General features: G+C 48.6%; 1 protein-coding gene across 2 annotated transcripts; it reads left to right on the forward strand.

The window, feature by feature from the left end:
- Positions 507–9,045, forward strand: TARM1 (T cell-interacting, activating receptor on myeloid cells 1). Of its 2 annotated transcripts, XM_018063484.1 has the most exons (6): positions 507–648; positions 5,313–5,348; positions 5,457–5,747; positions 6,030–6,326; positions 8,239–8,376; positions 8,696–9,045. In XM_018063484.1, exons 1-6 carry the CDS (start codon positions 615–617, stop codon positions 8,698–8,700), a joined length of 801 nt encoding a protein of 266 aa, XP_017918973.1. In that variant the 5' UTR covers positions 507–614; the 3' UTR covers positions 8,701–9,045. The 2 variants fall into 2 exon arrangements, with proteins under 2 accessions (XP_017918973.1, XP_017918972.1); XM_018063483.1 differs by having other exon boundaries at positions 5,313–5,747.

The following is a 12,953-nucleotide window of genomic DNA, read 5'->3' on the forward strand; positions in this document are numbered from 1 at the left end:
ACATATTGAGGTATGGGGAAGTCATTCTGGCCTATATATGATTTAATTTAAACTTTAGGCTAACCAAAACAGCCTGCTGGGGACGCCAGCAGTGAGAATGAGTCCTAACCACTGGACAGCCAGTGAGGTTCTAGGAATCTACTTTGTCAACTGAATTCTCATCGTCACAGTTTGTGAAATAATTTGACAACAGCCCTTAGTTCTTAGCCAGTGGGCATGTCTACCAACCAACTGATGCTTGCCCGGGATTTCCAATATCCTCAATGGCGAAGCGCCTTCACCTCTTCAGGAATCCTTCAGGCTCATGCCTAAGGCATCTGGACGCCTACCTATCTGAAGCCTGAAATTTGCCCGAGACAGGTGAGGGTTTCCTGTGAGCCAAGTTCTTGTGCAAGAAACATGTTGCAATCGGCATCCTCAACACATTTCCGGAAGGTGTGGGAAGAGGAAACCGCACTGCCCAAGAAGACTGTTCCTGCCCTCACTCTGGAGCAGGGGGGCGGTGAGCCCTCACTCTGGAGTAGGGGGGCAGTGAGGCGCCGATCATTCCAGCTTTTCCCCTTTCTGTGGCTGCAAAACAGAAGAAGGATCCCTGGCCCAGCTGACATGCTACGATGCTCTCCAAACTACTTCTCCTCCTCTGCTTCAGTAAGTCTCACAGGGCCCAACATGGAGAACACAGAAATAAGGTAACTGGTGGGCAGTTTACATGGGGCTTGGAGAGAGAAGTGACATCAGCTTTAGTTACTGAGTGCATACCATGTAGGAAATCGGAGTGCAATACACACGTTCCCCCTAAACCAGGGCTCAACAAACGGCGCTTGCTCTTGTCCCAGCTTTGTTTGGGATGTTTGCTGAATGCCTGGACGTTATAGGCTTGTGCTTTTCTTTTTTTTCTGGCTTTGCGTTTTCTTAAGACTGACTCACACTGTTTTGCTCACATAAAAATACATGTTAGAGCCTCTATATCAATACCATGGATAAAAGTCCCGTGTCACATAGAAGGTAGCCATAAAAAAATGCAGCGAGGTAGTAAATGTGAGAAGATTCTGTGTTCCATGTCAAGTTTCTGACCCTGAAATACATGGTTTCTTTATTAGAAAGGCAAGCAACCATGACCGAGATACATTGGAGGCTAGTTTCAAATAGACGTCTTGTTGATATCATCAAAGGCAATATGAGGGTGCTTACGGTGTGCTGTCATGCAGGAATTTTTTGGTTTTTTTACTATTTTTTAAAGAATCTTTTTATTTTGATTTGGGGTATAGCCAATTAACACGGCTTCCCAAACGGCTCAGTGGTAAAGAATCCGCCTGCCAATGCAGGAACCTCAGGAGACACATGTTTGATCCCTGGGTTGGGAAGATTCCCCTGGAGAAGGAAATGGCAACCCACTCCAGTATTCTTGCTGGGTTAATCTCATGGATGGAGGAGCTTGGTGGGCTACATACAGTCCGTGGGGTCACAAAGAGTCAGACACGACGGAACGAGTGAGCATGTACGGCCGACGAACAGTGTTGAGATAGTTTCAGGCGAACAGCGGAGGGACTCAGCCCTACACATACAGGTACCCCTTCCCCCCCAAACTCTCCTTCCATCCAGGCTGCTGCACACCGCTGAGCGGAGTTCCCTGTGTCTATAGTACGTCCTTGCTGGTTATCCAGTTAAATCCAGCAGTGTGTGCACGTCCATCCCAAACTCCCCAACTATCCCTTGTCATGCAACGCTTTAACCATCCTTCCTTCCACCTAAAATCATCACACGTAACACCAGTGGACCATATCCCACATTTGGGAGGCACCTCTCTGATCCTTCCCCAAACAGCCAACCAAAACCCTGCAAGAGAAGATCAGGTCCGCATCGACAGCTTAGGACTCAGACGTGAGTTTGCAGAACCAAGGGGCTTGCTTCAGATTGCACAGGTGATACGTGAGGAAGCCAAATTAAACCCAGAAGGGTCTAGCTCCCCAAACGATTCCACTCAGGCACAATGTTCAGTTAAGAGGAACATACCCACGTGGCCTTTGGTATGGAAGCACCGTGGGCGTGCCTGACGGGACTTGCGGGTTGGAAAATGCCCAAGGAGGGAAAAGATACGTGGTTCAGAATGTCCCCCGCCCTCCAGCTATAAAGCTAGGAGGTGACACACGAGTATTTCCAGAAACCAACAAGGCTTTCTATTCACAGCAAATCTGGAGAGGAGGACTCGCCTCCATGGGGGCCCTTGCACTTGGCTTTCGGCTATCATGCCAACCCACTCCAGTATTCTCGCCTGGAGAATGCCACGGCCAGAGGAGCCTGGTGGGCTGCAGTCCACGGGGCCGCAGAGTCGGACACGGCTGAGCGACTGACACTTGAACCCCCTTCACTTCTCCTGTTATCATATCTTTCTGATCCCCAGGCTGCTGCTCGTGTTCCTCGCGTCAGAGGTTGTTTTAGAGACACGTCTTAGCTGTGTTTTCAGAGGGAAAGGCAGGGCTGCTGCACGCTCGCCATCTGCGGGAACTTTGGGAAAACCACGCCAACATCTGAAAGTTTCCTCATTGTTCAGGGTTACCTTCACAATTAGGGTCAAGTATGCATGACGTTCTTGGGCAGGCTACAGTTCCTGGGGTCACAAAGAGTTGGACACAGCTGAGCCACCAACACAGCATAGCACATGCTCAAGAAGTGCTACTTTTTTAACCAATTGATTTTAAAAGTTTGGTCTGTGTTGGGTCCGCGTTGCTGCGTGTAGGCTTCCTCTAGTCGCAGCGAGTGGGGGCTACTCTCTAGCTGTGTCTCATCGCAGTAGCTTCTTGTTGCGGAGGGCGGGCTCAGTAGTCACGGCCCACGAGCTTAGTTGCCCTGCAGCATGTGGGATCTTCCTGGACCAGGGATCTAACTCATGTCCCCTGCACTGGCGGGATTCTTTTTTTAAAAAATTAATTAATTAATTTTAACTGGAGGCTAATTACAGTATTGTGGTGGTTTTTGCCACACGTTGACATGAATCAGCCATGGGTGTACATGTGTCCCCCATCCTGAACCCCCATCCCTCAGGGTCATCCCCGTGCACCAGCCCTGAGCACCCCTTCTTATGCATCGAACTTGGACTGGCGATCTGTTTCAGATACGGTAATATACATGTTTCAATGCTATTCTCTCAAATCATCCCACCCTCGCCCTCTCCCACAGAGTCCAAAAGTCTGTTCTTTACATCTGTGTCTCTTTTGCTGTCTCACATATAGGGTCATCGTTACCATCTTTCTAAATTCCATACATATCTGTTAATATACTGTACTGGTGTTTTTCTTTCTGACTTACTTCGCCCTGTATAATCGGCTCCAGTTTCATCCACCTCATTAGAACTGATTCAAATGCATTCTTTTTAATAGCTGAGTAATATATCATTGTGTTGTTCGATCCCTGGGTGAGGAAGATCCCCTGGAGAAGGAAATGGCACCCCACTCGAGTACTCTTGCCTGGAGAATCCCATGGAGGGAGGAGCCTGGTAGGCTACAGTCCATGGGGTCGCAAAGAGTCGGACACGACTGAGCGACTTCACTTCACTTCACAGGTACCACAGCTTTCTTATCCGTCTGCTGATGGCCATCTAGGTTGCTTCCATGTCCTAGCTATTGTAAGCAGTGCTGGCAGGAGGATTCTTAACCACTGGATCGCCAGGGAAATCCAAGCACTACCGTTTGATGTTTTTTATTCCTTTTCTTTTTCCGGCCACGCAGGGCAGCATACGGCATCTCAGGTCCCCAACCAGGGATCGAACTGGTGCTCCCCGCAGTGGGAGTTTGGACTCTTAACCACTGGCCTGAGAGAGAATTCAATGTTTATTATCCCTTTTATCATTCGGTCCCCTCTGACCTGGTTGGACATTGATTCCATTAACAACTGCTTCCAGAGATCTTTTAGCCTTTGAACTTTTAAAACCTTCTCCTTTCAACCATTTGCAAGTATGTATTTCAGAGGTATTCTGGGCATTCACAGTGTTGTGCAAAGCATCAGCCCACACTTTTTCATCATCTCCAACATACCCTCTGTACTTGTTAACCAATAACCTGTTTCCTCTTTCTCCTCAGCCCCTGGGGACGTCTACTGTACTTTCTGCCTCCATGAATTTGCCTGTTTTAGGTATTTAAGTGGAGTCGTAGCCGTATTTGTTTTTAAGTGTGTCTGGCAAGTTTCACTTGGCCTAACCTTTTCCAGGCCCATCCTTGCTGTATCGTGTATCAGAACTTCATTCATTTTCATGGCTGAATAGTATTCCATTATGTGTATGCACCTCATTTTTGCAATCCATTGATCTTTTGATGGACATTTGGGTCTTCTCACCTTTTGGGTATTTACTTTTCTGCTTTTTTCAAAACATGAAACATAAGATTTTTGATTGACTCATGCAATCTTAGCTCAAAGGCTTGGTAACTTCCCTCTTTCATTGCAAGACACAGAGCTGTTTAGTCCACATAGGGGTAAAAAGAGGAAATCTCTTAGCCACACAGACCTAACCAACATTCATTGAGTTAGATCTATCTCTCTCTTTTAATAATGTTAGAAAACAGGCTTGATATTAGCTTTAAAGAGATATTGCTGCTGCTGCTGCTGCTAAGTCGCCTCAGTCGTGTCCGACTCTGTGCAACCCCATAGACGGCAGCCCACCAGGCTCCGCTGTCCCTGGGTTTCTCCAGGAAAGAACACTGGAGTGGGTTGCCATTTCCTTCTCCGAAGGAGATGTTAGCACTCAGGTAAACCTGTATCTACCACGTCCAGGCATTAACGGTAGTATGTGTGGTGTATACATACACACTTTTCAGATTCTTTTCCCTTACTGGTTATTGCAAGATATTGAAAACCGTTCCGTGTGCTATTCAGTAGGTCCTTGTTGCTTATTTTGTATACAGTGGTGTGACCCCATCCATCCCAAGCTCATAATTTATCCCTCCCTTCTCTTTCACCTTTGGTAACCATAAGTTTGCTTGCTATGTCTGTGGGAACTAGGAGCCCACAGGCAGCACAGCCGAACAGAGAGAGAGAGAGAAAGAAAGACGTGTCAAACTAAGCATGCCTCAGGTAGAAGGAGAGGGTAAGAGGCTCGGGGGAATTCTGTGGAGCCGAGAAAGGTCCTGGGGTCTTGGGACGTGAGCGCAGCCCTGGAGAAGCCCTGAGGGTCGGGGTGGAAGAGCTGGGAGCAGAGCGGGGCCCAGGGTCCAGCGTGGGGACTTGCACACTCCCGCGGGCAGGAGCCCCAGGATGGCCCCTGGGGGCCGGGAGGTGGCCACGCGGGCTCCAGGCTGGTGTCTGCGTCTCATTCCCTGCAGGGCTCTGTGTTGGCCAAGCAGACGAAGGAAGAGCTGGTGAGTGGTTCTCCATGGCCCCTCCTGGTCCTCCCTCCCAGGGACCCCCGCTTTTCCCTCCCGTCCGTGAGCTTCCCGAGACCAGCCCTGAGACCCGCTTCCTTCCAGAGGCGCTTCCCAAGCCCTCCCTCAGGGCCTGGCCCAGCTCGGTGGTTCCCGCCGGGAGCTCTGTGACCCTGCGATGCGGGACTCCCACCAGGGATGTAAGCGTCGCTCTCAGGAAGGTGGGGAGCGTCTGGGAGATGGTCCAGTCACCCAACTCCACAGAGGGCCAGGCTGAATTCCATCTCTCCGATGTAAAGTCCAGCCACGCGGGAGAGTACACCTGCAAATACCACAGGAGGGGGAACCCCCACGTGAGCTCAGGGCCCAGTGACGCCCTGCTACTGCTGGTGACGGGTGAGGGGGCGCCTGGGAAGGAGAGAGCCCCTGGGCCAGGGGCCGAGGGAGGGACCGGACGAAGAGGCGGAGAGGGAGGGGAGATGGAGAGAGACAGGGACAGAGGTGATGCCTTGGTTTGATCCAGGGCTCCTAGGAGGGAAAAACCTCCTTGTTGGAGTCAGGCAGAAAGAGCAAGAGGTCATTGGCACGTCGCACAAGAAGCCCCTGCCAGGAGAACAGGGCAAGCGGGTCACCCAAGGCTCCCCTCTCCGTAACCTCAGAGTCCCCCTTCTCTCACAGGGTATCTCCGTAAACCTTCCCTCCAAGCCCACCGAAGCGGCGCAGTGACCGAGGGACAAGAGGTGACCCTGCAGTGCCAGAGGCCGGCCACGGAGCTGGGGCCGGTCATGTTCGCCCTGCTCAAGGCAGGAAGCGCAGCGCCGGTGCAGGTCCGGCCTTCGGCCGGGCGGGAGACCGACTTCTCCCTGCTGAGCGTGAGCGCGGGCGACAGCGGGAACTACAGCTGCGTGTACTACCAGGCCAGGGCCCCCTTCCGGGCTTCACAGGCTAGTCCTCGCCTGGAGATCCGGGTGGCCGGTAAGGTTCTGCGGGATTTGAGGGCTTCTTTTCAACTGCAGTGAATGAGTGACTTATCCTTTGGCTCTTATTTCTACTCCACTTGCACTTCTGTGTTTTAAGTCGGTTCATTTACTCACTTTTGGCCGCACTGGGTCTTCGTTGCTGCCCCTGGGCTTTCTCTAGCTGCCCAGGCTGGGCTTTGCGGCAGTGTGCAGCCTTCTCACTGAAGTGGCTTCTCTCCTTGGGGGGCACAGGCTCTGGGGGCTCCGGTTCAGTAATTGTGGCGCATGGGCTGAGTGGCTCCACGGAATGTGGGATCCTCCCGGACCGGGGATCGATCCTGCGTCCCCTGCATTGCAGGGTGGGTTTCTAACCCCTGGACCACCAGGGAGGTCCACGCTATCTCCTCTTTTTAATGTCTTTCCTTTCCTACTTTCTACTCCTTTGCTGTTGTTGTGCATTCTTGGTCAATTTCCCCTGCTTTTCTTCAAAGCGATCAAACCCACCATCCTCAGAATTCTTTCTATCACTCTCGCATCTCTTAAAGTTTGGTTTATCCTGGTGATCTTGATTTTATTCTCAAGAGAAGTTTTTTGTTGTTGTTGTTGTTCTCAGAATGTGGTGATTTCTCAATTTAGAGAAACGGATGCAACATCTTTCCATATCTCAGGTCAATTACTGTTTGAATTTGAGATGATTTTGCTTCCTGGCAGAATTTTGTTCCACTGACTGCTACGGACTTTCCTTTTCTCAACTTTGTCAACTTTTCTCTCTCTCTCTCTTTTTAAAAATTTATTTTTATTTATTTATTTGGCGTCACTTAGTTGTAGCACACAGGATCTTTAGTCGCAGGATGTGGGGTCTAGTTCTGTGATCAGGGATCAAACTCGGGCCCCCGGCATTGGGAGGGCAGAGTCTTAGCCACTGGACCACCAGGGACGTCCCCCTGTGAATGTTTATGATTAGAAATCAGGGTCTGTGTGCTCAACCCCAAGATGGGGAGAGGGCTTACCAAGCGAGATGGTGTCATTACTCTTTCTCCTGGTGGCTTTTGCCTGCAGGGAACACTGCTGGTGATGGTTTAGAGAAGAGCTTGGCACTGACTGGGATGTGTAGGGGAAAGACACGAACACAGGCTTCTCTTTAGGAACCAAGACCAGTGCCAGGCTGGAGCCTTTCTTGGCTGAAGCGGAGATCCTCCAAGGTCCAGATGCTGGGCTACTAAGCTCAGTTTTCTAGACTCGCTGTCAGCATGAAGGTCTGTGCGATGGAGGGGGAAGCAGATGAAGCTGCTGAATCATTTCAGTGCTTTGTGGAGCAACTTAGGTTTTTAGAGTTGTTCCTAAGGCTGTGTGTGTGAAATCACTTCAATCGTGTCTGACTCTTTGCGACCCCATGGACTGCAGCCCGCCAGGCTCCTCTGTCCATGGGATTCTCCAGGCACGAATACTGGAGTGGGTTGCCATTTTCTTCTCCAGGGGAATCTTCCTGATCCAGGGATTGAGCCCACGTCTCTTAATTCCTGATTCATGGAGGTAGAAGGGAAAATGGAAGTGCGGGAGAGTGGAAATGTGATAAAGAACAAATAAATGGAGACTTCACTGGTGGCCCAGTGGCCAAGACTCTGCAGTCCCAATGCCGGGGGGCTGGACTTGGTTCCCTGGATCCTACACCCAGCAAATAAGATGTAACACAGCCAAATAAATATGAGCAAAAGTAACAAATAAGGCAAAGACACATGACAAGGCAGAGGGGATATAAAGAACAGAGGAGGCAGGTGGAACCACGGCAGTGCTTATTGTTCCCATGATTGAAACTTCAGTGTCGGTGCAGCTGACCACCGGCCAGGAAACCCGGGCGGCTGTATGAGAGCCACTCCGGGTAGATGACGCCCTCGCATCGCCCGTGCTGATCCACGTCTCTCTTTCAGCTTCCCCGCCTTCCATAGCCTCGGATTATACCACGGGGAACCACATCAGACTAGCTCTAGCCGCCGCAATTATGGTTATTGCGGGGGCTTTCCTGCTTGAAGCCTGGTGTACACAGAGGCACGTCCGCGGGGAGTCAGGTAAAAGAAAACAGTCCTGAACACCTCTTTTCACAGGCTGCTATCGTGATACAGGGGCCGACTCCATCGTCTACCACAGAACTTATTCTTTAAAAAGCTTACTTCTGTGTCTGCACTGGGTCTCAATTGTGACCCTCGGGATCTTTAGTTGCAGCCAAGCGGGCTCTAGTTCCCTGACCAGGGATCGAACCTGGGCCCCCTGCATTGGGAGTGTGGGGGTCTTAGCCACTGGACCCCCAGGGAAGTTCTGATGGTGGCTAACTCTCTACAGTCAAATATGCCTGCAATACTGGCTCCTTTTCTCCTTGCTTACTTTCAGGATGAAGGATCCCCGGTCCCCAGAGCTGGAGAAGCCCGTGGAATGACTTATGCTGAACTGGACAGCAGAGCCCTAAGTAAAAGTCTTCCCAGCTGGAGAAGGAAGGGAGAACTTCCAGCAAGGAGTGGATGATGAGGGAGAGGCCCCTCAGGGGACTAGGCAAGTGGGAGGCTCTTTCCTCAGATCGCCAATAAATGTGTGTTTCCTTCTTCTAAAGAACTTCTTTTAAGTGAGAGGCATTATTCACATAGAGTTAAACACACACATCTCAAGGGCACAGGCTCCATGACTCTATCTATTTATCTATCATCCATCCGTCGTAGTCTATCATCCATCCATATATCCATCCATCATTCCATCTGTCTATCATCTATCTACCCATCCTGTTCCGTCATCTATCCATCCATCCATCCATCATCCCATCCATCATCCCATCTGTCTATCATCTATCTACCCATCCTGTTCTGTCATCTACCCATCCATCCATCCATCATTCCATCTATCTACCCATCCTGTTCCGTCATCTATCCATCCATCATCCCACCCATCATTCCATCTATCTATCATCTATCTACCCATCCTGTTCCGTCATCTATCCATCCATCATCCCACCCATCATTCCATCTATCTATCATCTATCTACCCATCCTGTTCTGTCATCTATCCATCCATCCATCATCCCATCCATCATCCCATCTATCTATCATCTATCTATCCATCCTGTTCCGTCATCCACCCATCCATCCATCCATCATTCCATCTGTCTATCATCTATCTGCCCATCCTGCTCCGTCATCTATCCATCCATCCATCCATCATACCATCCATCATTCCATCTGTCTATCATCTATCTACCCATCCTGTTCCGTCATCTATCCATCCATCCATCATTCCATCCATCATCCCATCCATCATCCCATCTGTCTATCATCTATCTACCCATCCTGTTCCGTCATCTATCCATCCATCCATCCATCATCCCATCCATCTATCTGTACTTGTGGTCCGTTTCGGATGCCCGGTTTCTTACCCTGATGGTCTGGTCCAGTGGCTCTACGGTGCTTCTCCTGCTCAGACAACTCCAGAGGGTGCAGTATGCTCACACCCCCACAGGACACCACAGATGCCCCCCGGAGACCAGAGCCGCCCACACCATCCTTTTGCTGGTGGTCACCCTCGTCATTGTTCACATACCGAATTCCACTTTTTCTTTTTATCTCACGGTTCTTGTGGAGTTTTGTCTGTGGTTGATGCAGACCTCTAATGTCTAGGGTTCCTGTTTTCCCACCATTTCTCCTTTCCTGCTGCTCCTTAGGGATCCTAGAACTGCCAGATTCTCTTAAGTTGACAGCAAATATGATTAAGGTGATAAATATTTAGTAGACTGCTGGAATAATAACAGAAATTATTCTGTCACCACTCAGTGCCAAGTGTTTAAATCGAGTTATAACTAATATATATTACATTAGTTTTAGTTTTACGACATAACGAGTGGGTTTTACGACATAACGAACGGTTACTTGCGTGTGTCGCAAAATCATCCCGCGATTCTCCCTACTATCTGTGCACCCCCCACACACGTTGTACAGATTCCTTCTTGTGATGGGAACTTGAAGTTTCAATACCTCAGCATTTTGCAAAAATGCAACAGTGTAATCGACAATAGTACTATGTTGGACATCCCATCCCCATGACCTATTTGTCTTGTAACTGGCTGTTGATACCCTTTGACGTTTGTACTCAACACCGTTTTTTAGTAAAATCCCATGAACACAAAAGGTCAGCTTATTGCAGGTGCTGCTTTGGGAGATCTGAAAGTCAGTCCATGAAATTACCAGCTCAGAGAAGACACAGCTTCCGTCTTGGCATTGTCGCTTGCGTATTTAGTTTTCATCCCTGCAAAATGGAAGAGCAACAAACATTGTTTTCTGTTTGTCCTATTTCTTTCCGTTTTTTTTTAATTTTTAAAATTTTGCCTTTACTTTGGACAGTGTGGTATTTTTATATTCCATTAAAATATTATACTTTAATGGTATAACTATTTTTTATTGGTGGTTGTAGCTGTTATATATGGATCCCAAATAGTGTGTCTATATATTTGTTGCTCATAATTAACGCTGTGCTCTTTGCTGTCATGGACTACTTTTGTCTATGCAAAATAAAAAACGAAGAGAAAGGGAAGTTTATCCACGTATCAGTGTGATTGCCATTTCTATTGTCTTTGGCATCTTCTTTGTAAAAATGGTTTCCTCTTTGGTAGAATTTTTCCTGTTTGAAGAAATTCATTTACCTTTTAAGGAGTTAGGTTTATAATGAGTGAGTTGTTTCAATGTTTGCATGTCTAAAAATATTTTAATTTTATGTGCTTTTTTCCATATTAAAGTGTATAAAAATTTAATACAATGTGATCATAATGCTGCTGCTGCTAAGTCGCTTCACTCGTGTCCAACTCTGTGCGACCCCATAGATGGCAGCCCACCAGGCTCCTCCGTCCCTGGGATTCTCCAGGCAAGAACACTGGAGTGGGTTGCCATTGCCTTCTCCAATGCGGGAAAGTGAAAAGTGAAAGGGAAGTCGCTCAGTCGTGTCCGACTCAGTGATCCCATGGACTGCAGCCCACCAGGCTCCTCCGCCCATGGGATTTTCCAGGCAAGAGTATTGGAGTGGGGTGCCATTGCCTTCTCCAATGTGGGAAAGTGAAAAGTGAAAGGGAAGTCGCTCAGTCGTGTCCGACTCAGTGACCCCATGGACTGCAGCCCCCCAGGCTCCTCCGTCCCTGGGATTCTCCAGGCGAGAGCACTGGAGCGGGGCGCCATCGCCTTCTCTGGTGATCATAATGAAAGCATACTAAGTAACAGACAACCTTGTTTTAAACACTAAGGAATTAAATGCCCGTATGTTATTTTTAGCTTTTAAATGATTGACTAAAATAATTTCAGGAATAATATATTTTCTTCCTCACTGAAATACTACTCCAATTATTAACACTTTAACACATTTCATATATCAACTACTCTCTCTATGTTTGATCCCATTATCACTAGATTTTTATCCAGCCACTTCAGAGCACTGTGTGAACAGGGTGAATTCCACCCTTAGCTGACTAGCATGGCTTTCCCTAAACAAAGACACCCTCCTGCATGACCAGCACACCGCTGTTTGCTTTAGAAAACCGAGGTGGATACAGCACTACTAGCCGCAGTTCCTGTTCAGAGTTTCCAGCTGATCCCAGACGTCTCCTCCTCGTTTCTGGTTGAGATTCCCAGCAAGATTTCTGTGCTGCATTTGGCTGCCACGCCCTTTCCTTCTTCCCCAGTCTGTCTCTCTCTGTCTTTCCTTTTTTAATCCTATCTTTGACCTCAGTTCAGTTCAGTTCAGTCGCTTAGTCATGTCCGACTCTTTGCGACCCCATGAATCGCAGCACGCCAGGCCTCCCTGTCCATCACTATCTCCCGGAGTTCACTCAGACTCACGTCCATCGAGTCCGTGATGCCATCCAGCCATCTCATCCTCGGTCGTCCCCTTCTCCTCCTGCCCCCAATCCCTCCCAGCATCAGAGTCTTTTCCAATGAGTCAACTCTTCGCATGAGGTGGCCAAAGTACTGGAGCTTCAGCTTTAGCATGGTTCCTTCCAAAGAAATCCCAGGGTTGATCTTCAGAATGGACTGGTTGGATCTTGACCTACTTCAGTCTATAGGATGACCCTCCTCTTGGTGTTTCTGATGACTCCTCACGACAGGATCAGTTTACATTTCCTATTCTAGTTCTATGGAAAACGCCATTGGCAATTTGAAGCGGATTGCATTGAATCTGTAGATTGCCTTGTATAGTGTTGATACAGAGCAGGACCCTGTGGTCTTTGCTGAGGCCTCACAATGTCCTCTACGTGCCTTTCATCTGTGGAATAACTCTAGCCAAAGAATAAGTTCAACAGGAGAAGTTAAAACATGCAAAAAACAAAGGAAAACAGTCAAACAAGTCCAAACAATAATAATGTAGCTATTAAGCAAAGTCGAGGACCTTTAGTTTCTTTTCAAAGGCTCTAGATAATATTCTGAGCCATATCTTGTGAGCTGTCTTGCAGACACTGAAACCTCCCACTAGGTGGAAGACATTAACTACATCGAGACCATACCATAGCCTCACAAAAGGTGCCACAGTTCCAAGAACTGGCCTTAAAGAAATGGGAACAAACCACAGAACTGAACACTCACTGCACCTAAAACGAGACGACGCTGGTCAGACCACCAGTGACCAA

The sequence above is a fragment of the Capra hircus genome, chromosome 18 (genome assembly GCF_001704415.2).
Source record: "Capra hircus breed San Clemente chromosome 18, ASM170441v1, whole genome shotgun sequence".
Taxonomy (NCBI): Eukaryota; Metazoa; Chordata; class Mammalia; order Artiodactyla; family Bovidae; genus Capra; species Capra hircus.

Bases quoted from the DNA above. Each gene is read 5' to 3' on its own strand.
- TARM1 (XM_018063483.1), top strand. From the start codon at position 615: ATGCTCTCCAAACTACTTCTCCTCCTCTGCTTCA. The intron at 649-5,312 runs GTAAGTCTCACA...CATTCCCTGCAG, and splicing joins ACTTCTCCTCCTCTGCTTCA to GGCTCTGTGTTGGCCAAGCA. The intron at 5,748-6,029 runs GTGAGGGGGCGC...CTTCTCTCACAG, and splicing joins CCTGCTACTGCTGGTGACGG to GGTATCTCCGTAAACCTTCC.